Source organism: Anastrepha obliqua, chromosome 5 (genome assembly GCF_027943255.1).
Source record: "Anastrepha obliqua isolate idAnaObli1 chromosome 5, idAnaObli1_1.0, whole genome shotgun sequence".
NCBI lineage: Eukaryota > Metazoa > Arthropoda > Insecta > Diptera > Tephritidae > Anastrepha > Anastrepha obliqua.
The window spans coordinates 5,742,067-5,769,428 of record NC_072896.1 but is presented as its reverse complement, the minus strand read 5'-3'; the positions used below and the strand labels follow the sequence as shown (position 1 = coordinate 5,769,428).

General features: G+C 37.5%; 1 protein-coding gene across 1 annotated transcript in view; it reads left to right on the top strand.

The window, feature by feature from the left end:
- The first annotated feature begins 14,920 nt into the window (after positions 1 to 14,920).
- The window catches only part of LOC129247314 (lachesin), a 151,694-nt gene continuing 139,252 nt past the window's right edge, over positions 14,921 to 27,362 (top strand). The window contains exons 1-2 of the mRNA XM_054886400.1: positions 14,921 to 14,945; positions 15,024 to 15,130. Coding sequence (XP_054742375.1) covers positions 14,921 to 14,945; positions 15,024 to 15,130 — 132 coding nt within the window. The remainder of the gene's footprint in view (positions 14,946 to 15,023; positions 15,131 to 27,362) is intronic.

The window sequence follows — 27,362 nt, the reverse complement described above, 5'->3', positions numbered from 1 at the left end:
CAGGCAGAATTGCCGCTGCTCGTACCGCAATCAGACTGAGGGGCTTGGGCTACAAGCTCAACCTTGCATATGGGCACTCAAGCATCCTCAGAAACTTTGAGTTCATCCCCTCGTCGACGAACCAGTGTGTGCCTTCGCTAAGTCCAAGCGGAACTTTCTCCACCCATATTCCACCAAGGGAGGAGTGGAGCGGGGGCAACACCTGGGGACAGGGCCTCGTTAACCTGTTCACGGATGGTTCGAAGCTGGATGGTAGGGTTGGAGGAGGAGTATTCTGCAAAGAGCTCCCCATCAAACTCAAATTCAGGTTACCGGATCACTGCAGTGTGTTCCAAGCAGAGGTGGCCGCAATTAAAGAAGCAGTTGACTGGCTACTTACTAGCGTAATAACTGTTAAGAAGGTAAATATTTACTCCGATAGCCAAGCGGCCATTAGGGCTCTAGGCTCTATTATGGTGCATTCGAAGCTGGTCAGGGAATGCCTGGTCTCACTCTCGATTGCATCAGAATTCTTCGACATAAAGATAATTTGGGTACCTGGTCACAGTGACATTGCAGGAAACTGCGAAGCCGACGAGCTGGCCAGACAGGGGACCTGTGAGGCAATGTGCCCGCGAAAGGAGAGGATCGGGATCCCCTTGACAACCTGCGCTCTACTCCTGGAAGGATGGGCTATGCACCAACTCAGCGAACGCTGGGCAAGTACACGAACGTGTAGGGTCGCGAAGTCCTTCTGGCCACGTTTGGATAGGAGGCGTTCGAGGGATATCCTGTGGATGACAAAATGTCATCTCTCAAATTTCGTGGGTCCGCGAGGTACACATGCCGTGAGACTCGGAATTACTTCGAGTCCTTTTTGCGTCAGCTGTATGGAGGATGAGGTGGAATCATCTCAGCACCTGCTCCTAAGCTGCCCAGCCTTCGCGGGACTAAGATTGAAGTATCTTGGCTCTCACTTCTTTTCTGCGCCTGCTAATATAGCAGGTGTTGATAACAAAAATTTGATGAACTACATCAGCAGCATAATGAGGTTAACACAACCGCGGACTAGTCACCGTTCGTAGTCCACAAACACTCACCACTCCCCATCCCTTCCCTTCCTCCTCCTTCCTTGTCCTTCAATGGTATCACAAAGGACGAACCAAACTATTTCGTCCAAGTGGGCCCTACTCTCTAGGCAATCAGGTGGAACCATATATTCTGCTGTGCCAACTTATCCAATTGAGGAAGAAGAAAGTCGGTGAGCATGAGGTGTTCGATGAGGCGTCCCTTGGAGTGTTTGAGAAAAAGATTCTGCAGAAGTTTTTTCGACCTTTGCACGTTGGTGACATTGTTGGCGCTGTTAGATACGAGAAAGAAACAAATGGTGCGCTTTGTTAAACTCGGCTAAAAGAGCGTAAACCGTTATCGCTCCAATCAAGAAGAAAAATATCATGGTTCTGTAGCACTCGTCATCCATAGTGTTCGTTTCGCTCGTGGTGTTTTCGAAAAAATAAAGATCGATGACGAACACACCAGCAAAGCCGTACGCCCAGTAGTAGGTTTGAGCGGATGTGACGGCTTTTTGTGACTTACACGCGGATTTCAGTGCCTCCTAAGCGATACTTTTGCTCACTGACATATCCCCAGTGATGGGAATGGGCCGCCTGAATATCGGCTGATCAGTCTTTTTTTAATTTTGATTATTTTTAGATGATCAGTTATCGGTGCTTTTTTGACAGAACATACATACATAGCGCATATCTGCATATTTCTTCTTCTATTAAGTGGCAGCTTTATTATGCTTGTAAGTTAATAATCAAATGACGGGCAATGCCAAAGCAAGCGCTGAAACATGTTGGCGCGCTCAAAATGGCATTTATTTGTTGGTTGTATTTTCAGAAATGGTGTTCATCAATTAATACGTCTCATATCTGCAACCAAATTACTGCCAAAAACTATATGCAATAGCAGCGAATTGATAATTCAAAGGGAGCTCCATCATTTTCAGCCAAGAGTCCAATCGATAATTATTGAAGTCACGTTCCATTCCGTTCAATGGGTTAACGAGTCTGACAGAGAACAGAGAATGAAGGATGTATGGGTGAATGTGTCACCAGTAGGCAGCTTTGCAACTGCTGAGGCAACAAATTTTCTTAATCCACCGCTGCTTGTTCATGTGAATATTATGTGAAAATCCATAAGAAGAATAGGGGGCTGCAAAAATGTCTGTGAAGCCGCTGATAATTTAATTTCGAAGAAGCTTTATATTTAAGCCATTTTGTATATTTAGGCATTTTGTGCTTCTCAAATTTCTTGATTTCGACTGTAATTAGTTGCTTAATCAATCCTTTCCCTGGTGGCTTATTCCAAGTCTATTCAATCTCATTCACATTTTGCTTGTAATTTCTAAGAAATAAATTACTTTAATTTACATAAATTTTCCAGCTCATAAATCAAAGTCCTTTGGTATTGGAACATCAACAACTTTCTCCACACACACAAACAAACATACATACATACATACATACATACATACATACATACATACATACACATCTACGGCCGTCCATTTGCACATCGCTCGAGTTTATTGTATTACATTTGAAGAGAACATTTACTGAATTGTTGTCATAACAAACCACAACAATGAAAATAAAACCGCATATAATTTAACACTTGAAACAGCAATTCAATCCAGTGGGAGCAACTGACAACGGTTGCTTAGGCAGCTGGCTGCTTCATTTTATTCATTCAAAATTGGCAGCCAAGAGCTGGAAGCCCACAAACCACTTGCCCAAGTGGGCGAGCCACAGCAAATAGAGTCCGCAGATGTGTGTGGCTTTGAAGTGTATGTAGAGGACGGACATAGGGGCGGACAAATATCTTACAATCATTAAGTGGCGCTCATGCAAACATAGGTGGGCAGCACATAATATTGTTTGTGCAAGTGGGTTTATATTTGTGTGCCTGTGCAAACGCTTTCAGTCGCAACTCAATATTATTGCAATTAATTATTTGCTACAATTACCACAATGCAAACAATACAGCTTGATAGCAACAACAACAATCACAAGCACAGCACACATGATTATCATGTTGTAGTGCAGATAATTTATAATTTTCTTATGACGTATGCCCCCAGTAGGCAAAGGCTCAACGCCTGAGGCGCGGGCCCAGCTGATGGGGATTTTGGGGAAGGCAAACCAATTTTGCGGGGACGTGAAATCAAGTAGAGTTCCAGTCAGTTAAATTGTGTTGTAGTTGCATTGGAAAAATAATTATTTTTTAAATTAAACCTCATGCGGACAGACAATGTCGTATGTGGAATTGAATTATTTTATTCCAAAACGTTTTTTTGTTAACCAAGAAAGCCAAAAAACGAAAAATTATCTCTCTTTCATCCAAAAAGCAATAATTTAGTTTTCAAATAGAAACAGTTCCTTGTAATACCATCGAAGATCAAATGAAAGTGAAGAAATTGAACAAGTGTGCAAAAAATGTTGGATTATTTAGAGAAACAGCGGCGGAATATATCCATCCCTGACTGCCCACACCCACCCTCAGATGTGTTGATAAAACAAAAATCGAGATTTTGAATTCTGGTCTCATTTAATAGATTCTTAGTAGCATCGAAAAACTAGTAACGCAGAGCCTCGCAAAAGGTTGGAAGCTGGAATAAGTCGACCTAATTGTCCTCCATTAAAGTGTTATAGTTAAAACATGCAATTCGGTTGAGTATTTTAGCATGGATTTTTATCGGCCAACGTCTGATTATGAACTTTCTATTATTGCGTGTTGGCCCTTAGTTAACCTAAGAAGCCCTCTTTACCACTTACAAACTGTTTTTGACCAGAAATACCCTGCGACACCTCAGGTCCTTACTTTTCAGTTGGCTTTTTGTGCCCTGAGAATAGGTGCACCTCTCCAAGATCAGAACGCTTTTATACAAAAAAAGTCCCGTACTCTCTTTGCTCGGACAGATCCTTTGCGAATTTGTGCTGCCTCACTAAATATTCAGGGGACAGATACCTGTAAAATTTCGAAAAAAAAAAATTTTTTTTCAAAAAATGTTAATATAATCCTTTAAGAATATGTGAAAAAAATTTTAGAACGTAAATTTAAGTAGTTCTTATATTATAAATCGTCAACCGTGACGACTCTATTCTTTACGTTTGTGCGCTGAGAAAGGTATATGTAGTTACTTTTCCGACTTTAGACGCGTTTTTCTCAAAACTACATTTTTCGAACCGATCTCTCTGAAATTTTGCACACATCTTATTTACAATATTTCTTTCTATGTGAATATAAATTTTTCGAAAAAATAATTTTTTCGAAGCAAAAATAGTAGGAAAATTCGCCCCAAAATTCATTTTTTTAAGCATTTTATTCCGGGAATTTGTTTTCCATTTTTTTAATTCATATAGGAATTATGACATTGTAAACAAAAAATGTTTGGTTGTTTGTATTCAGGTCACTGATGCTGATGCTACAAGAGCCGATTGAGAAGCACCACTGCGACCTTCCTGGAAGAATTGAGAATTGAGTACATCCGCCATTTTAAATGATTAAAATAAAAAAAAATTTATTGTATATTATTTTGATGTATAAATAAACTGTATGCCAATTTTGAAAAAAATATATTGAAAACAAGATATATTGAAAATATGGCCGTTTACAGGTATCTGTTCCGTTAACGCAACCTGGTATCCTGGTATATGAAAGTATTCAGAAGCAATCGCAGTATAAATCAGTCACTGGTAGCGAATTTGAGGATTAAGTATCAGCTTGAGTGGCGACCGTCGTAGTCGAACGAGTCGACGCATGTCTAGAATTTGGAAGTGCATAGGTTCGGAATCTCGGGCACAGAACAATAAATAATAGACAGTTTTTTTTTCTAAAAGCTCCTCGGCAGGTAAAGTCAAGTTTCCGAGTGTATTTCTGCCATGAAAAAGCTTCTCATAAAAATCCATTCGCCTTTTGGAGGCGGCTCTGGGTTTCTAGATTTGTGGTAACATACTTTTGTTTCTTCCCGCAGCTATCTAGGCACAAACCTCACAATTAGCCACTTCCTTCAGTAACTCAAGGATATGAACTGAGCAAACAGAGAAACATAGATTTTGGGGAAGCGAGATTGTTGCTGCGGCCCCTGCGGCATCATAAGGGGTCGGGCTGCTGGATGCTTCCGTACTATTCACGAGCGATCAATCTTACCTGATATAATCCATATAAGTGCGGCATTCAGAAGCACTCTCGACCTAGCTGGTGTATCGGTAGTTACTGACCTTTTTCAAAGAAAATCTGCTGCAAATCTATTTTGGGCTGGCATGCAGTTGTCTTCTGAGCCATAGAGTCCCCAATTTTACAATTTGTTAATCAGATAGTGACTGAACCCTCGAAAAGGGGCGTTTTCATGTTTCGACCGCTGAGCCACGAAAACTCAACTAATTCATAATTACTTCTCAAATTATGCGTAGCAACTTTCGATCTGTGCAGGTTACAAAAAAACAGAACATATGTAGTTAAAACTGTTCATTTGGATGTGGCAGGAAATTCTAAGGCAATGTATTTAGAAAGCGAGGTATGACCCTGTGAAAAAACACACATTTCTGTGCGCACTTGGCTATATAGGCATTCGGCTATATAGAAACCTTTACTAACTTCCTCAAAAAGTGATGGTTAGTGACCCTGGGGAGCTAAAAATGGTATCTGAAAAAGGTTCTACTTGCGTGGGCGCTAATGAAATACTACGGAGCGGGACGAGATGTGGAAAGACAAGGTGTGCTCTGTGTATAAAGATGCAGTGGAAACAGTCAGATCGGCGAGGAGAAACCATTTTTTGGAAAATTATTTGTTTTGATCGAGCCAATGTGTGGTTTGAATATAAGCCAAATAGAATCTTAAACTATGGTTTCGAAAAAACTTTAGCCTCCAGTATCATCTCGACAGTGATGTTTTCAGAATATAAAGTAGCATACAGGGTTGCCAATATTCGACGGACCAATCTGGCAACTCTGTATCTTTTGATAGAGACGTCAGATCGCTTAATGGCATACCGCGTTGGAAGCGTCAGTCCAAGCAGATTTTAACCATGGAACAGTATATGCCTGGCGAGTGCTCCCAAATTGTTGAAATTTACATTCAACAAAAGAAGTCAATTGTGAAAACTCAACGTGCGTATAAAAAATTAAATAATGTGAAAAGTGTGCCTTCTGAGAACACCATTAAACGTTTGTACGAAAGATTTTCGACTGGTAATGCTCTTTCTAATCCAAAGAGGCCATATCAAAACCGACCAAGTCGTCGCCAAAGACATCCTAAAATAGCCGTTCTCAGCATCTGGGCATTGCTCGGACCACTTTACAACGAATTATCTGCATTGATTTGCATTTATTCCCGTATAAGATTCAATTGACGCAAAGATTGTTGCCTGCGGACAAGCCTCGTCGATTGGAATGGGCCCAAAAAACACATGGGTCCGTCGAATATGGGCAACTCTTTATAACCTGCTCCGAAAATTATTTTACCTATGGGTTTTAGGACCGTCAAATTCGATTAATCCATTACGGAGATTGGCACGAACAGCCGGACAAAGTTTTCAAAAATCCTCTTAGAGAATATTTTTACTCTTCCTATTTTATTAACAATTACTTCTGATAAAATTTCTAAATGTTTTGTTACACCGTGGGGCAAAAATTAAATTTTTTGTAATCCAAGAAAAAATTCCTATGCGTGTGAAGCCACAGAGGTGTCTATTGCGTATACTTTACTTCATGGGAGGAACGTTCAACTATTTTTTTTTTTTACATTTTTATAAAACAATAAGAAGATCAAAAGTATGTATTACTTCATATATATACTTTTAACATATATTTTTTCAAAATAAATCCATAAGAAATTTTGGCGATATGTAAGTATACATTTTTCAAAGGACATTATTTTGCTAAGCTGGAGAAGACTAAAATACTTTCTCGTTTAATAGCTGAACATATACCATTTCGTTGGGCATCCGTATTAATATCACAGAGTGGGTAAAGGTATTGAAATAATTTTTCGAAAAACCGAATAGCTTAGTAGTCAACATTACTAAAAAAGACGTATGTAGTTTTCCAATGACCGTCATTTCAACCTAAAAGCTCTTTTTTATCCTACTACATGTTTTAGAAGTAGTTAGTTACTGGCCCTATTGACTGGCACTACTACCATTAAATGTATTAGATCTGGCTGGGAATGTCTGGTTTAAAGTCAAATTCTTTCAGGAAATTTTCCGCCTTGCGAACAGTAGCATTCTGGATTTCATTCGGATCCATTTGATCTCGATGAAAGATGCCCAGTCTTGTCTTCGCCAAGCCAATACAGTTGCGCAAGATATTCTCTGTGGTTTCACCATTCGGAGCCTACACTCTGCCTCATTCCCAATGTGAATTTCTGACAGATGTTAATTTAAGTATTAACAACCTGTCGGAAAAGCTACTATTTTGCTGAAGTCTACTTTACGCATATTATGTAGTTCCCTATTGTAAGTAAAAGGTTTTACCAGACTTTTGGCTTCAGGGAGTTCTTGTGTAACTTTACAATGGCTAGTTCTTTTATTATTCTCACAATTATTTACCCTGCACTTAGCACTTATCTTCCACCCAGTTGACACTACAGTCAGGTTCTTCTTCTTCTTCTTTATTATAGGATTAAGTCCTCTTCTTCAACAGTTTTTGTACAAGAGATACTATTTGTTTGAAATATATTGTAAGAAAAAAAAATGTTATCCATAGACCGGGTGGCCTGGTAGTCATCCTTTTTCCCGTCATTACTGATTTGGTCATGCATAGCACCTGATTTTTCCATTCCCTTCTTTGTTTGTAACTCCACCTAACAATGTCCCGTGATTGATCGCAATGTGACGGTTCTGGGCTGTGAAATTCAGCTGGATGGCGAGTTAATCAGCAGTGCCTTTACTTTTTATTCCAGAGCGACCCGGAACCTAGCAAAGTACACTTTTATTTGTTGCACTAAGTTGGCTTAGGTTGTTCCGGAATTCGTACATTAATTTCGATTCCACAGAATGTGAAACTAGTGTTTTGTAATGCAGCTTGGCTGTCCGAGTATATAACGATGGGTGCACTCTTGTTGCCTATCTTATTATTTTTTCTCGCACAGAATGAAATTGCTTGAATTTCAGCCAGAAAGACGCTAGGACATTTCCTCTTTTATTCGGAGATTTTCGTGTTTGGACCACCGGCACCAGTATTTGTTTCCAAACCGTTTGAGAATCTTCCGGGGCTTCTGGGATCAACCAAAGGTCCCCCGAGTTCCTACATTTTGGCATCATATAGTCTGGTAATGAACAGATTATATTCTGATCCGGTATCTCTGTTATGATACTCGCATGACCAAAGTGAGGAAGATCTTTAGTGTTCCCTCACTTATGAAATTTTTCCAGGATGTCTTTTATTGTCACTCCGAGTTATAGTTTAGAGGTTTCTGATTAAGAAATTTATGAAATGCTTTTCAAATTCTTTACTATTTCGATCATAACTCATCTACTGGCATGCAGTACTCTAAAGCAGTAAACTACATAGGCGTGCGATTGATAGTTCCAATGGCAACAGTTGCCTAAATTAATCAGTATCGCACCAGTAAATCTGCCCACTACATACATAGGCATGTGTGCATAGTCCACATACCACTCACACAGGTGTACATAAGCAGATAAATAAGATGTGCTTTAAATGTGCATACAAATGAGTCACCTCCTCAATTGCTTTGTTTGGTTCAATGCATTATTAAGCCATTTGCCAGTGTGTACTCATACTTGTTTGTGTTGCGCTTTAGGTAATTTCCATCGAAAATGATGAGTTTTGTGTGCATAACAATCATGCCTTAAATTATTGTGCAGCAACACGTCAAGCCCAGAAATACTTAAGCAATCGACTCAGCAGACAAACAAGTCCACCGAGTCGGCAGCCAAGTGAGCAAAAGCGAAAGTGGGAAATGGAGCAACTGGGCAACCGGACGTGTTACTGGTTAACCATCCAGGCATACCAATCGGCCCCAAAATATTCACCAATACAAGCAGGAGGCAAACTAGCTTGTCCGCACAGCCCAGCACAGCGGCGAGCCATCAAAAAAGTAATAACAAAACAAGTTTACGTCATCATTGCAGCAAACAAGTTGAAAATACCGAGAACAACAAAAACAACAAAAAGGATCTCGACGATAACAAAAATAATCCAAGTAAAATAGCTAAACACTTGATGAAGTGTTCACTTTGCATGCCGCAAAATTCTGTTGGTTGTTGATGTTATTGTTGCTGCCATTGTTGTATTTTGTTGTTGTTATGGCAGCGTTCCGCTTCTTGGCTATTTTAGTTGTTGATTTAGTTGGCTACTTTTGGTTGTGCGCATAGTTGTAGTTGTAGTTGCAAAGTTATGCCGCCCTGCCAGCCTTGTTGCTGCCACTCCTGCTGCTGACCGTGTTGGTAGTGTGGCTAACTGTTGTGTGGTGTTGCCGGTAACTGGCAGCTAACAGCTGTTAACTTGGCATGCCATTATTGCTATGTTAATTGGTCTAACTTATTTTGGGGCGGAATTTCCCAATCCTTGTTTTACTTTCCATTTCATTTTTTTTTTTCGTTTTTGTTGGGTTTACTCATTTTCATAATTGGTGGTTAGTTTGTTTGGGCGGAATGAGTCAACATCAATTCGTAGTGCGTTTACCGATTTTTGCTCATGTTTTTAGAATATTTTGTTTTTTTTTTTTGCATTTGTTGGGGCAAAAGTTTGTAGAGGGATGAACGAAAATTGTGAAAATGTGTGCTCCCGAGGAAAGTTGAAAATTTTAAGTGATTTAAGTTTTGGGAAAGGTGCTTAGTTTTTAATTTGTGATTTAGAAAAATTATTTAAACTTTTGGAAACGAAATATTGTTCACTGGGCGTTCAGAAGCCATGACCTATTTTGGTTTTTAAATAAATTTATTTCCTTTTTCAACTAATTTAAGCAATACCAAGGAAATTTAATAAAGCGGTGAGGATAGACTAATGGGAATACTAAGAATAGTTAAAAAATTCTTTGTTTGCTCTGAAGAGCATGCACTGGGTTATCACAAAAAAGGATGTATAACACCTATGAATATCGAATGCAATGGTTTACCCAACTTTCACCATATAGCCAAATGCTGCATGTTATGCTAGCTCTCAAATTAAAAAAAGCGAATTCGTAAAAAATAATTGGAGAGTATACTTCTCTTAGGTATTTGTGCTTCTTGATGTTGTTCTATAAATGGAGGGACCTGCAGTTTTAAGCTGATTTCACATGCCAGACGGGTTTTCATTGCCTGCCGAGGAGCGACCGCGACTAGAAAACACTTTTTCTATTATTTGATGTTCATGCACGGAGATTCGAACCTATGCACTTCCAAATGCTAGGCACGTATCAACGCATTCGGCTATGGCGGCCGGCTGAGATAGTTTAGCTGCTAGTTATTCCTCTCTTATATACCTCATTTCACGCCTAAAACTAGGTTCTACTACAAGGGTCATTTGAAAAGTCTATATAAAGATAAAAACTACTTAATTGTTTCCGGTAAATCTTTTTTTATTTTTCGATATATTCTCCTTTTAGGCTTCTACACGTCCAACTCTGTTCTAGTTTGTTGATCGCTTCCAAAAAATAGTGTTTGTCGAAGTCTGAAAAAAGCCGTTGGTTTTCCCAGTCACCTCCTCATTTGAATAAAATCTTTCTCTACCGTAAAATCTCTATCGTAAAATAATTTACCTAAATTAGAAATAAAAGTATATAAAGTAATGGCCTCAGGTGGCTGGCATGAGGTACACCACAAGTCGCTTCAATCGTTCAGATATTCAGAATTTGAAAATAAGTTCAAGAAGTGGACCCATATTTAATGAAATCCTGCTGTTATTTTTTTTAATTTTAAGTTTAAGCTGATATGGCGATATGAATCTCGTAATCTGGAAAATAATCCTATCATTAACTAATTTTTCGATAATTTTGGATGTCCAATAATCTCCCAGAGAGTGGTTGACATCATATTTCAAGTACATACATTTTGGGCTATTTTTCAAAAGTTATGTAGAAGCTTCACGAATCAAGGTGAAAACTATTCCTTGGCTGGAAATACCCTTTACCTCTTTATGTTTTCGGTACTGCGAACAACTGCACTGTTAGTTCTTCTCTTTCTATGCTGGATAAATGCTACCTCCTGCTATCAAACAAGCAGTGGGCACACTCGCATATCGGTACCCACGTCACTAGTAACTGTTACGATTTCAAGTTGTAAGAGACTTCGTTTATCTAATAACCAGCATTAACACCGATAATAATGGCAGCCTTGAAATCCAACGGAGAATTTCTCTTGCCGAAAAGTGCTGTTTGGACTAAGTAGGCAATTGGGTAATGAAGTCCTCTCTCGATGAGTAAAACTAACACTTTACAAAGCTCTCGCCATGCCCGTCCTAACGTATGGCGCAGAAGTTTGGACAATGAGGAGTGTTTCAGAGAAAGATTCTGCGTAAGACTTTTGGTCCTTTGCACGTTGGTGACGACGAGTATCGCAGGCGATGGAACAATCCGTTGTATGAGCTTTACGACGACATAGACAACGTACAGGGAATAAAGATCCAGTGGCTCAGTCTTTCGAATGGATACAAACACTCCTGCTCTAAAAATATTCGACGTGGTACCGGCTGCTGGTGGCAGAGGAATGAGAAGGACCCCTCTACGTTGCAAAGACCAGGTGGAGATGGACTTGGCTCTACTTGGTGCGCCCAACTCGCGCTGCATAGCACGAGAAAGAACCGATTGGCGCGCTTTGTCAAACTCGGTGAAAATCGCTTAAGCGGCACATAAATTAATAATTGAATATATCGCGTAAAGCGTAAAATTTATAGGAAATATTTTGTCGTGCGCTGTGCACTTTCATATCAGTTTTAAAATTCCTGGTGCGTCTTGCTATTATTGTATTTAAATAAAGGAGACCATGATAAAAAAAATATGATACACAGAAGCATGCGCCGTTACTTTCAATCATCTGTTAGGTAAGGCTTCATAGCGTACAGAGAAAGAGCGGCAGAGCGAGTATTTGAAAATTAATAGTAAGTAGTAAACATCTTATACAATGTAATATATATATTAGGCCGGGTCGATTTGTGGGGAGGCAAAACAATGCAATGCTCTGTGAAAATCATATTCTAGGGATCAAAATAAGAAACTTTGCCGAAGGAATCATACCTCTAAAACGAATTCTGATGTCCCCCAATTTGGGTCGAACTTTTTACTTTCTTTTCTCATGTAAAAGCCAAAAATGGTGATATTTTGAAATGATTGTATGGGGAACCCCCCAGGGGAGTTCCAGGGGGTGTGCCACTGGCATGGGTGGATCGGCCGTCCAAAGTTAGTGGGGTCGGTCATACATTTGGACTCGATTGGAGCTCTCTAAATGGGTTAAAGTGGGATTTTTCGTTCGACCCAAATTGGGTCAACATTGTATAAGATGTTTACTACTTACTATTAATTTTCAAATACTCGCTCTGCCGCTCTTTCTCTGTACACTATGAAGCCTTACCTAACAGATGATTGATTTTTAAATCGACCCGCCCTAATATATATATATATTATATATGCTTATATATATACTTATGCATGTAAATATGCCATTTGTAGTATCATTACATATAAATTGCGTCATTGCATGAATAGATTAGCAAATGTGATAACTAAAAATTGCAAAAATGTAGACGAAATATTGTATAATAAATAAAAAAAAACACTTATAAATATATTAATGAAGCTTGAATAAATGTAATATAGCTGCTAGATGACTACGACTAGAAATGACGCATGATAAAAACTAATAGTTAGTAGTGAGCCTCTATGGTGTTAAATCGCAAAAATCATTGGGCAAAAAATTACATACAACTGGAGGACTTTTCTAAGATTTCGAAAACTCTTGCTGCTTTAAGCCAATTTAAACCGCATCGTGTTTAAAATTTTGTGTTTAAAAATTTGTTTATCAAATTTAATACATATTTTAAAAAATGTTTATCACCTAACAACTGTTTTCCTCTTCAACTAATGTTTTAGTTATTTTATAGTTGCATCTCTTTCGCGTTTAGTATGCCGCAATATATACATTAGAGCTGCAGAAAATTGATTTTTTAACCCTGAAATAAAGATCCTGAGATCATTAGTTCTGAAGAAGAAAACGTCAAGCTCAACTTTTTCATTTTTACTTCCGAAAATCACATCCGAATATTTCCATATTCTGCGGTTATGAGAGCAATGTGAGAAATTGTGTGGTTCTTGAGCTGACTAGACAGAGTATCTAAATGCTGGTTACTTTTTGCAAAGAGATTGTAGTCTCATTGTATTCTGCTGTTACACATGGGAAGTGTAAATTATCTCAACGAAGATTGCCATTGATGGCTGTTGAGGAAGCTTTTAATGCTAACAAAACTCCGAAATTTTTATCAGTGTTAGGTGTCACCCCCCTCCTCAATAGTAATTCATGTGGTGAGCATTCAATTTCAAATCAATTCCTTATAAACGGCCTTGCTTTCGTACTACTTTCAATGTCTTTGTGCTAATTTTTTAAAGGACTTTGAAGTTTTAAAGAAGTAAATTAAAAAAAATGGTTTTTGATTCTTATACTCACACTATGATATTAGTGGGTTCTGTAAGGAGGAAACGGCGAAGCATGTGGGATAAACACCTGGATCAGAGAAGGAAATAAAACTTGCTAAATTGGGTAAATAATAAAATTTATTCAGGAAGTGGGCCTTGAAGGGGCCACAATAAATCTTGCAGGTCGTAAGGCTAAATACACTCATAATGAAAGAAATAATATCTAAATGCGTTTAGAGACCGACTGCTTCTTCTACCTACCTAATAATAATAATAACAATGATATTTCTACAGAAGAGGAGGAGGAAATGTTTTAGTGTTTAGTTGTTCAGTTTTATCACCCAACGCGGTAGACGACCGTCGCTGTAAGTGCGAAGGTATTTTGAACCCTACCTCGACCACCGAAAAAAAATTATAATTATATGGATATCAAAGGAAAGAGGATGGAGCTAGCTTTTAAAAAAATGTATTATATGTTTACTTATCGGCACGACAAATAGTATAATAATGAGCCTTGAAAATGTATCCTGAAATATCCTTAAAATTTTCTAGTGAATTATTAAAAAAAAAAGTTTTAACGGTAATAAGTAATAATATATTTATTAATATAGGATGTAATATACACTTCAAATTCGTGCTTCTGATTGGTTTACGAAAAAAAAAAAAAAAAAAAAATGAGCTTTCCTCCTCCAAAGTAAAGTATACGCAGTGGGTGCCTACGTTTGTGTTTCCCCATTTAAAACTTTAAATTCCTTTGAAGAACAAAATTGTTGAGAAAAAAAAAAATAAGTACGCAGTTATATTTGTATACAAAATTTATAATCTGCGGGCGTAGAAAAATTTTACTAGATAACAAAAAGAGTTGATTTTGTCGCACGGTGTAATACAATTGTCAAGTTTTATCTAATCTATGAAATTGAAAAAATGTTGCAAATAAATGGAGTGTAATAAGCGCAGCAATAACTGTTACTGAGTATAATAAAACTTCCTTTTTCCTTCAGTATAAAATACCAACTTAAATCCCGAGTTACAATTAATCTCAGCGCACATGAAGGTATTATCTAGATTGGTTAGAAGCCTAAAGCTGTTACATAACAAAAGTAAGAATTAACTATGATTTTAAGTTAATATTAGGAAATTAACCAAATGATGGCTATTCCATTTGCCCTTTAGCTGCTGCTGCTCACCGCAAAGAGAAATGGGGAGTTATTGTCGTAATGCTCAGCTCAGTCTTTTATTGCTTTGCAGTGCGTCTATCAGTGGCTTCGAGCAATTGTGGTTATCGCAGAAAATTATACAAATTAACATGGCATATGCGCATACATACTTTCGTAATTTATTAACATTTCCACTGACTTTATTTAATGCTGCTTCATTTCTGTGTTCTTCCTTTTTTCTTTTTCTTGTAGTTGACTCCGAAGATCCGGAATTTACGGATGTTATTGATAATATCACAGTGCCAGCGGGCCGGAATGTCAAATTGGCATGCTCCGTTAAGAATTTGGGTTCATATAAGGTAAGTCATTAATTATAGTAAACAAGATAAAGCAAATTTTCTTTGGTGGTAAAAAATATTAAGTGAAAATATGTCTGCGTACAAATGTAAGTCAGATGGCACTTTTAAAGAGGAGTGTAGTGAGGAAGGGTACATTTTTTTATTTCCATAGTCATTATCATCCGGCACTAGTATTATATGACTCATCACAGGAATCTAATGGCTTGCATTTATTTTACAAAGATGCCCTTTTTCTTCTATGATACATTTTTTGTCAGTAAAGTATTTTTATGTTAATCTTATGTGTGAATCAATAAAAACTTGTGCAACTTGGGAAAATTTTTGGTAACTTTGGCTATAAAAAATATAAAAATTGGTATGATGCTTGTTGTGGTAATTACACACAAATAAGTGATAGTTGGCTTAGTTATTTTGGTATCAGATTTGAATATATAAGCCGCCAAATAACTAAGACACCAGGGTTGTGCCAATAATTTTGATAATTTATTTGATTCCTACTTTACTTCAGGAAACTTTTTATGAAACCGAGGGCTTATTGGCACATTTTGACAACTCATTTATATTTTACTTTATTTTAGCAATTATTTTATTAAAACATAGTTTATTCTCCTACAAAAATCATTTAAATCAAGGTTTCAATCCTTGGCCAAAATAAAAAAAAAAGTTCGATAAATTTTCACAACTTTTTAATCATAGTTTTTAGATAAATCTTGAGCATGCAGTTTTATATTTAGGCCATTGAATTTTGTCATAACAAAGGGCAACTACGCAGTAATTTAAAAATTTTGCTTGTGTTTTTCTTCATATAATGAATCCCCGTTATATTTTTATATGAAAAAAATCCCACACCGTTAGCAAGAAAAATTGTCAAAAATCAATGCTATGGGCAAAATCTTAAACCAGAATTGAATATACTACAAAACTTTATACCCCACATTTTTCTTAAAATTCGGGCTAAAAGGTTTGGAATAAAAACTTGTTCTTTTTTAATTAAAAAAAAACTCATATTCATGCGATTTTGATAGTAGAAGGCACTTCCTTTTAACAAATAATTATTGAAACTTATAAGAAACAAATATATTATTAAATCATAAAAAGAAGCCAGTCAATGGCCCACCCTTATAATTGATAATAATTTGGAAATTTTGACAATTTCAAATAAAGCAAAATTCAATATAAAGCATTCGCCGTTATGCATTTAACGCTTTAGCATTTTTTAAAAGGCTCACCCTTTATAATTACTAATTATTTTTAAATTTTTACTCTTTCGAAGAAATCAAAAATCATTAAATAGCATTGACAGTTATTGCTTTATTTAGAAAAGCCAAACTATTTTGAAATTTTTACTGTTTCCCAAAAAATAAAAATCATTGAATATCATTCAAGAGCATTCCTTTATTTAAAAAAGTCAACCAATTGTCCATCCTTTATAATTGTTTTGAAATTTTTACTCTTTCAAATAAGTAAAAATCATTGAAAAGCATTGAATGTTATGTTTTATAGAAATTTTAAAAAGGATCCAGCTGATGGCTCACCCTTTATAATTGAAAATTATTTGGAAATTTTATCATTTAAAAATGATTGAATAGCATTGAAGGGTATTACATTTTTAAGAAAAGCTAACCGATGGCCCACCCTTTATAAATCACTGAAAAAAATAACCCCGCTCATGACTCACTCTTTATTATTGAGAATAATAGCCGACGACTCAGCCTTTGTATTTGATAATTATTTTGAAACTTTTTCTCTTTCGAATAAATTAAAAATCCAGAAAAAATTTTAAAGGTATTGCATTCTTTATAAAGGTAACCCGTTGGCCCACCCTTTATAATAAAAAATTATTTTGAAGTTCTTACTCTTTCGAAAAAATTAAAAATCACTGAAAACCACGGGACATTATGTATTATCACAATTTTAAAGAGATCTCAGTCGATGGTCTCTCACTCTTTATAATTAAAAGTATTTTGAATTTTCTTACTCTTTCAAATAAATCATAGATCCCTAAAAAACACCGAAAGTTATATTTGATAGCAATTTTAAAAAGAAGTAAGACGAAGGCTTACCCTTTATAATTGAATATTAATTTGAAATTCTTACTTTTCCAACCAAATCAAAAATCGCTGCAAAGCACTGAACTTTATGTTTTATAAAAATTTTAAAATGAAGGCAACCTCCGCCCCACCCATTGGAGTCCGAAATCAATTTAAAATTCTTTAGCTCCAGTGCTGTTTCAAATGCTGTAAGTCAAGATTTCCGCATCTGTGGCCAGGCATTTGTTCTTCGCATTTAGTCATGCGTTTTCTCCTTGTTTTCGCTTTAATGCAAATTAATTTACATGAATCTATTCTGCATATATTAAGTAATAAAACGAGAGTGAAACCGCCTCCCTGCACATTTGTTGTTGGAATTGTTTCAAGACAACCGGCAATTAAATATGCACGTCAATGCAAATAAACAAACATGCGAATACTAATACACGAGGTATCAGACACAAATAGCATACACATGAATACATTTATTCCAATTTTACTAACAGTTAGAATTACATGCGCACTCACACACACATACCCTCAGACGTGCAGCCTTCATGGCTTACTCCTGGCACATTTGTAATATGTGTGTGCGCTGATGACTTCCGTGCGACTGGTTTGACTGCTGGGCTGTGTGAGCTTGAATGTGCCGGCGCGCCAGAAGGTATGCTATGTAATGTACAAATGTACAAATGCACAAACACAAATATATTCATGAGTCTACGTTCGGCAAGTGCGTCATTAACATCATCATTGCCGCCACTACCACCGCCACCATCATCGCCGTCGTCGCCGCTGTGGTCATATGATGTTGTCATTATTGTTGGCAGTATGTAGTTGGGGCTATGACTGTGGCTGTCTCCACCTTGTTTTCTGCCAACTAATGAAATTAATTAGCCTCCTGTAATAATGAACCACAGCAGCAGCAGATGGGCAAAGGCAAGGAAAAATAACAAACAAACAAAAAAATTTAACTAACAAAAACAAAAAGCGAGTACATATACCACAAAAAGGAAGGAAGAGTCATGTGCGAGCACAAGTTGCAGGAAAAGGTGCCACAGACGGGAAGCGCACAGCAAAATAACGCTAAAAGAGCAATGGAAGCTTATAAGCAGGACAAGATAAGGCGAGGCGAGGCAGCCCAAAACCAAAGTCGTGCGACGGGCAGGGTGTCGCGCCATGGGATGCGTTGGAAATTTGCTTTAATTGCTGATGGGCCACTAGTTGCCTTCGAATCTTTATACAAACTGACTATTTAGTCACTTCCCTGTGTGTATGTATGTGTTTGGCTATAAATATGTATGAGCACGAGCGTATGCATGTAATTTACATTTGTTAAGTATACACTTAAGTGGAGTCAAATGATGTTCACTTTTGCAGACTGTTGATTTATGCACACACATACACATACATATATCCATACCTTAAAAGGCACATGCATATCTATACTTAGGTATTAGTCTACCGCTTCGTCACAGCAATTTGCGGAAGAGCAATTAGGAGCAAAAAGAAACTGAAGGCTTAGTGTAGCAATTACTTAGAATTTGTGGCAAATTGTCGGCATGGGTTGTCAGAATTTTCCTATACGACGTAAAAAACTGGTCTGGGCAAAAGTACGTACACTTGAGTTTAATTGTGCATTATTCGTAAGAGCTTATGAAATGTTGAGCGCTACTGCACTGAGGGCGCTGGGTTATCTAATTTTTTCGTGATGACGTTTTAGGCAAATTACTTGAAACTGTGATTCAAGGATTTGCTTCTGGAATTTTCGGTCAATTTTGAGTCTCACGTTTAACTTGTCGGCTTCTATCCTAAATAAATGTTTGTTTAATCTGTTGAAATTACTAAACGTAGTTGTATTATTTTTACGGGCGTCTCTAGAGATAGTTTAAGTTCTTCGTTTGCAATTAGTGTTGGTTGATCCCCTACAGCGATATGCATAGAATGAAAGTATCTGAGGGTTTTAATTTTGTCTCGATGAAGGTAATTGATTGCTTGCCGATAAACCATGGGCTCTTGCGGTTGGCATACATAATACTGACCCTCGTGTTTTGACTGAAGGAAGTGAGTTAGAAGCTGCTACCGTAGTGCTGGGGTTAGGAATCCAACATAAACTCCTCCGCTATCTTAATATAATACTATGATTTTTGGCAGGCAGTATAAAGACATAAGCTGATGATACCCATTTAAGCTCAAATGAAACCAAAAGTTACCAAGCCAATATTAATATTAAGACTTTAAGCTTCATCTGTAGCTTTCGTGTCAGTGAGCGCAAATTTGTAGTTGGATTATTTATGAGCGAACTATTTTAGGTTTTAACCGTTGAGGTACATATCGAAAATTCTAACAGAAACCAACCAATCTACATCATATGAGGTTATTAAAAACTGTGACAGTATTGTTGACATAACATCCAAATTCAGTCAAATAATAATAACAACTTCTCAGATGATGAAAAAACGTACATAAATCAGAGTATTTGACGTCAAAGCTGATGTCTTCTTCGCGATCGGCCATGGCTATTATTGATTTCTAGTTTATCTGTATGTACTGATTTATCTGTATCGTTTAGTGCCTGACTTTTTATAAGACCGCAACCCATCCAAAACCTTCGCACAAATCCTTTCCTTCATCGTAAAGTACTGGGTTTGCTTACGGTTTTCATCCAGAAATCTGATTTTTTGATGCAGAGATTCCACCACTTACACTTGCGGGATATTTTCATTACACTCCGTGACTTTAAACTATTAAAGCAGGATTTTCATATAACGAACACTTTGCCCATAGAAGCAAGTGCTCCTATGGACTTGTATCGTAAAACATGTTGCCGAAGACGGACAAAAGCATAAATTCAAAAGACATAACTTCAAACAAAAGCAGGGTGGATTATTGAAGCTGGTGCCAACTTATATATATAATCCGCTCAGGAAGGAAACGAGAATTTTCTAGAGAAAAGAGAGTATTCTCCGCGAAGCTAGGCTTGAATTGGGATTTTCTTGCTAGAAAGAAGCTTACAGGCTTCAATGCCACTTCAATAGTACTGAAGTCAGTAAACATTTAAGCATTATGTTCCCAACATAATGAGAAATATGGTAATGTCATTTGGATCACACTCTTTTCTTTATTGGACCTTCTTAGTAGTCAGCCAGGTTTTGATAAAAGCTCTGAGGTAAGTAATTTTCCTACAATCTTTTCAACAGGGCAATGCCTATTTGGAATGACTTCGTGGGCTTAATATTCTTCCACAAAGCAGACCAGAGTGCGAAGAAAGGGTCTACGAGAATACTGCAGAATTCGCGTCCAAGCACAAAATGGCCTATGGGTACATAATTTTCATTAGTTGAGAAGAAGCGTCGATCAGTAGCATTGTCTTACCCAGACGATCCTAGTGTAGCCTAGGACTCATAAGATGCATGTGATACCATTTTGATAAATTGACACATTTTATCCTAAAACCTACTTTTGTCCGTTGAGGTGATGCTACGCGGAAGGTTTGTCGTGGACACCACAATAGACCTAATAGGCTGTCCCCAAAGCATTGGCAAAGAGAAGACCTTCTCTCTATTTCAGAAGCAGGCCGTTGACAGATGGACTAACACGGATACCCTAACTTAACAAACGTGGCTCAATTTCAATTCAGGATCATGCTAACAATAACCAGCCGCTGGCCTTTGGGAGATTATGTCAGGACGATGGGGTGGCAGTAAACTGATAGAAGTAGAAACTGGAATTAACAAGAATGTAAGGAAACAGTATTGCACTATCTGTGTGAGTGCCCAAGTCTGGGTGCTCTACGTCATTGAGTGCTGGGGAAATTCTCGATGGTTAACTTGAAATAAATTTCAGAAAAAAATGAGCGACATAGGCAGATTCATAGTCAAATTCATAGTCAAGATGGTTTGGCTAATAAAAAGCAATGATTTTACAAGTGGTGTGCCAAAATGGCATCTTTTGCGCTAATTGGGTTCGGGTTGTGGTAGATTAGATTAGATTAGATTTGTGGAGGATTGGACAAGTCTCAGTCTACTGACTTGTACTACTCCCGGATAGATTTCGGTAGAAAGAATAGAGATGGGAAAGATAAAAAGTGGATGGTAAGACGGATAAATTAGTTTGAGATCACTCTTCCACAAATCTCTTGGATTCATTGATGAATTTTAAGAGATCCGGAAGAGGAAGAGTATGAACTTTATCAATACTCAGTATATCGCAACCCAATATCCTAAGTCTGATTCTAGAAAATGCAGAACAGCTACAGAGAAAATACTCTGCAGTGTCGTCATTCTCAAGGCAGGATAGGCATATCGGGCTGTCTGCGACCCCCATGGTAGTCATATGCTGTCCACAGACGTTGTGCCCTGTGATTACACCCAGCAGTACTCTCAGATCCTTTCTGCTGAGTTTTATGAGAAAGGTCACTGTTTTCCTGTTTGTTTCTTTCACAAAGCACTTGACTACTCTGCACAAGTTCAACTTAGACCAACGACCTCTGTGGGTAGCTTATGAAGTCCTCAATTCATAGTTGAATCGATGAGGAATTGACACCCAGAAAGGGTTCAGGGCCTAGTGGCATACTTGCAGAGCCTTCATTTGTCAATTTATCAGCTAACTCGTTCCCTGTAATACCACAATGTCCAAGCACCCAAATAAGACAAACTTTGTTGTGTTTTGCAACACTGTTCAGTTTTGTCTTACATTTACCGACTAACTTCGATGAGTAGCGTGGGTTAACAAGGTACTCAGACTACACCTCCACCATCACCACCAGACTTCCACAAGCAATGAATGAACTACTTCCAAGAATATACTCTTTATATTTGATCTAACTATATAATATTGTATTTAGTTTGTGACTATTTCAGAGGCTGAGCTTGGCGTCCGCCATCAGTACAAACATATCCCCGTATCGCCGCGATTGATGGCAGATCTCGCACAAAGAGAACAGGAACAGAGACCTTGAAATATATGTAAAAAGGAATTCAAAATTTAAAAGTATTTCGATTAGCAAGTTCTGATATCAATGATGCGGCTGATTTTTTGCCATGGGTGTTGATGCTATTCTACAAATGTAGAGTGCCTTTATGCCGACAGTCAGCATCGGATTCGTAACTGCAATTAAAAATAGATCAAATAAATATCGGTTTATTACTTCTCACCCTTCTTCACTAATTTCAATCATCAACTCTTGCAAATTTTTCTTTGCATCTACTTCAATAATTACTCTCGTGACAATTATCGTTCAAGTGTGGCAACTATGCCACCCTCTAAGCATCAAGCCAAGCATAATTGAACCGAGTATAATAAAGTGACACTTAAACTTGATGCACTCGCATTGAGTTTAACACTTTGACTCTACAATTTTTCTCGGAAAGAGCAGTAACAACCAAGTTAAGTAACCCTACCGTAAAGCGGCGACTCGGAACAACAACAAGTAGTCACAATTACAGTTGTTGCGGCAGTCACTACGACCATCAAGTCACCAAGGGACACATTAACCACAAAGTGTCCATTTAGTACACAAGCACAGTTAGTTAACATACGTACCGACTCGTTTATGAAACCACACACACAGACACATGCCGTTTGAGTATTTGTTTAATAAACAGAGGCAAGTCAACTTCCGGTTAGCGGCTGGGTTGCTTCTCTGCGTCTGTGTGCAATATTACATGTAATTATGGGTATAATTGGTTGGGTGGAAAATTATATGGTATTCTCTTGCAACTGTTGTCGACTGTGCCTCGTTCACATTTAATTTGATGACAGGTTCGTTTGTTGGTTGGTTGACTGGTTGGCTGGTTGGTGAAAGGAGATTTGTTTATTTGCTCTTGGCTGAGATTAAATTGATTGAACCTGCACTTTGAGCTCACTACCAGCTGTATTTTGAATGTAACTGATATTATTAGTGCGGCAAGGTGATCATTAATGGTAAGGGAAATTAATTTCGGTTTATTTTTCATTTAACGAGTGATAATAATATTCAGTAAATGGTGTCTGTGGACGGAATATCATAGTTTTGGATCCAGAAGAAATACGACAACCGACGGATGGACTGATGATACTTATTGCCAACGAGCCAAGAACTCTAAGCTAATTAAACAAAAACGTGCAGTCAAAGGTCAAATATTGTACATAAAATTTACGCATTAATCCCTCTTCAGGTGGTTAGTCAAACCTTTGTGCCAATTTTTGGTATGCATCTGCAGGTTGTTCCACAAATGAAGGGACCTACAATTTTAAGCTGACTCCGAAAGGCAAATGGTTTTTTATGAGAAACTTTTTCATGGCAGAAATATAATCAGATGTTGGTCATTGCCTGTCGTATGAAAATTCGAATCTGTGCACTTCCGAAATTATAGTCACGCACCAACCCATTCGGAAGCAGTTGCGGAATAATAAAGGGTAGTATAATAAGCAGCGTTGCCCATTGATATCTGGCGACTAATATTCAAGCTTGGGAAGTCTTCACGTGTATTTAAAACCTCAGAACTTATATTGCGCCTTATCACAACGATTCTTATCAGAGAGTCTTCGCTTAAAACGCCCACTACAGTCTGTTACAATCAAAGCGTCCTGTTTCTTTTTCTATGGCAAAGAGGGCACCTCAGTCCTTCATGCTTTTTGTCTGTCTGTCAGATGAGCTGTCTGTCAAATTTAGTCCTCAATTGAGTGGTTTTTCCAAATGAGTACTGTTTACGCCTCACGCTTTGAGGCAATTTTTCTTTGTTTGCATGAAAAAGGACCCAAATTAACGCAAACTGCTGCTGCAAAGTATATGGGAAAGTCGAAGCTGTTCATTACCAAGTGGATAAATCGCTATAAAAAGGCCGGTAACGTTGATGATTTTCCTGATCGCGGAAGTGCAAGCAAAGTATCTAAAAAAGACGAAAAAACGATTCTCACATTGTTCTCGAAAGATCCAACTTTGACTTTACGTGGAGTTGCTGTGAAATTGAAAGCAAAAGGTGTTGACATATCTTACGGAACGATTCGCAGGCACTTGCTTGCCAATAAATTGAAATATCGCAGCACTTTGGAAAAACCAATGTTGAGTGCAAAACACGTTGAAAAACGATTGGAATGGGCGAAGGAAAACTTGGACCGCGATTGGAGCAACGTTATTTTTTCTGATGAATCCTCTCTCTGGGCAATTCTGACGCAAGCCATGTAATTTGGATAAATTTTCTCAACAAATTCGGAAAATTTGGAGGTCTTCTCCGGTGGAATAAATAAATTTGCCAAATTTGCGACCAAATTACCAATAAATTTGCGAATTCTCGAAAGATCAATTGTTGTTATTATTTAACTGTGACCACGCTCTTATGTAACAGACTGTATTAATAAGATTTGTGGCTTGTTCAGCCTGGGGAGCTGTCTCGCACATCCTCGTCCCAGTGCTGCTTAAAAGAAGATTGGGAGTGAGCCCCTTTGCCTTTGTTGCACGATAAGTATGCTTCACTTTACATGAGTCCTACTTTCATCATGAGAGATGGTGTAAGGCAGTGCTCATCCACCAGTGCCCAACCTTCACTTGGGAGTATCACTTAATAGTAGGTGGTTTTTGCCTTAAATGAGGTATTTACAAAAAAGGATTTACAATATTACATATATTCCTATGCAAGTTTCTGTGACAAGTCTTCTAACATTTTGCCATTTGCATGCCGTTCGGACACAATTTCGCAAATATTTATTTTGTATACTGATATTCTATGGCTGAATAATTTATGCGAAAGAATATTTTAAATAAAATTTGTGCATAATTTCTTAAAACAAGAATTATTTATTATTCTGGTAGCCCGAACGCCGGTCAACATGACCTCAATATAAGTAAATGCAATTTTTTGCTTATTTGAAAATAATTTGATAACAAACTGCCACAGCAACTTACAGCCCATGAAATTAAAAATGGCCTCGCAAAGCCTAACTGCTCAATCAATAAAGTTGCCTTACATTGAACCAAATGCCTAAAACGGAATTAATTTATTAAACATTAAAACTATGACAAATTTACGACAGCAGTGCAGACACTTAAATGCGCGCCAGAGAAGGCAGCTAATTGCAAAAGATTGTTCGTTGTGCATAAAATTGAAACATCACTAAACTTTTACTCGCCCGCCCAAAAGCACTGCATACCTTTAACTTATTGCAGTGCAATATATTCGCATTAGACATTTAAAGCCTCAAAGCCGGCTAGGCAGCGACAGCAAAGCCTTTGCAGAAGGACTACAGCTACTTTGTCTCTATGCAAATAAATGAGAAACCATTTATCGGAGCATTGAAATGCAGCAAAGTGCAAGGTGAGCTTACAGTCAGTAGTTAAACGTGTATGCGTGTGTATTATTACACACCCGGACACCCTGTAGGAAAATTCACTCGTACTAAACTGATGCGGTTGTAGTGAATTGGAAATCATGCATTTTTGGATTCCTTTTCTTCATATAACAGGAGCTGGTGACACTTTGGAACTAGTTCAAAATGTGAAAGTTGGAGTCTAGTTGCGAAGCATCGAAAAATGTATATCTAAGTAAAAGTTAAAGGGTTTTAGTTTTCGATCCTTCGAGAACTCGAAAAACTGTCACTTCTACTTTGTGTATAACTAAGGCAAGCGAAGTTGCTCGATTGATTTGGAGTTTTGGCACTGCTTTAGAAATATTTGGGACAATCGAGTTCAAGTAGAGCTAAAAAGCACACACCGCAAGGTAAAAAAGATCTTATAATATTGCTATCAAAAGAAGGAAGATTGAGTAACCTTTAGCAAGGATATATATTTTAATGGAGTTGCCACTTATTTAAAGAACTGAAATTAAATAAATCTGTAAATTAGTTGGAATATTACATTAAAGTATCCAAAAAAGGAGTTTAAAAATACTTTATTTTTGGAATATTCTTAAAGGCGTTGCCATATATTTAAAAAATTAAACTTAATAAAATAAAGTAGTTAAATAAGATATTGGAAAATTGGTAGCAAATGAAAGAGTTTGAGATGGATTTTATGCAAATATATTTCTGGATTAGTTGCCACCTATTTAAAGAATTAAAAGAATTAAATCGTATTGAAAAGTTAAAGAATTAAAACGTATTAAAACTATAAATTTATTGAAATACTACAATAAGAGTATCCGAAAAAAGGTGTTTAAGAATACTTTAATTTAGGAATACTTTTAAAAAGCCTTGCCACGTATCTCAAAACTGAAATTTCACAAAATAAGGTGAATAAATAATAAACTAATAAACTGGTATCAAATGAAGGAGGTTTAGTCAGATTTTATACAGATATATTTCTGAGTGGAGCTGCAACCTATTTAAAGAAGTAAAATTAGTTAAATCTCTAAGTTTGTTCGAATATTACAATAAAGGTGTCATGCAAAAGGTGTTTAAGGATAATTTAATTAGGATAATTTTTAGAAAGCGTTGCCACATATATAAAATATGAATAATTAAATAAGGTAGTTAAGTAATAAATAAAGAAATTGGAACCAAATATAAGGAGTTTTAGACAGCTTTAATACAGCTAGGATGGAGGATGGTTCCTTATAGAGAAGTCCACGCAAGTGGGGAAAGTTACTGCCCGCCATTCACTTGGGAATGGCCAGGACGATTCTTCTGCATATGGTCCAACCAGCTCACAAGTCCCGAGATTAGCCCAAGTATCCTCTGCGTAGCTTCGGAACACCCGTTCGGGAGTGAACTAACGTGAGAAGGCGAAGCAATCCAGGATAGCTGGTTGTGCGCTGGGTTTGGGACTCACCACTTGAAAGTCTTCCCAACGAAGACATACACAAAGTCTCGGATGAGAAGTTCCTACACTGATGAAGGCATCTGCAAACGAACTAAGGACTACGATTTGAGAGCATGCACCTGGAATGTCCATAAGAAGGGTGCTCCTGCAATCTGTGCCAGTTACCGCGGGATTAGTCTTCTAAATATCGCCTATAAGGTTCTAGCGAGCGTATTGTGTGAAAGGCTGAAGCCCACCGTCAACCAACTGATTGGACCTTATCAGTGTGGCTTTAGTCCTTGAAAGTATACACAATACGCCAAATCTTGACCCTTGAAAAGAGAATTGGCACACACCATCTTTTCATCGATTTCACACTATGGAAAAGGAGTTACTTGTATGCCGCAATGGCTGAATTTGGTATCCCCACAAAACTAATACGGCTATGCAAGATGACGTTGCTCAACACCAGCAGCGCCGTCAGAAT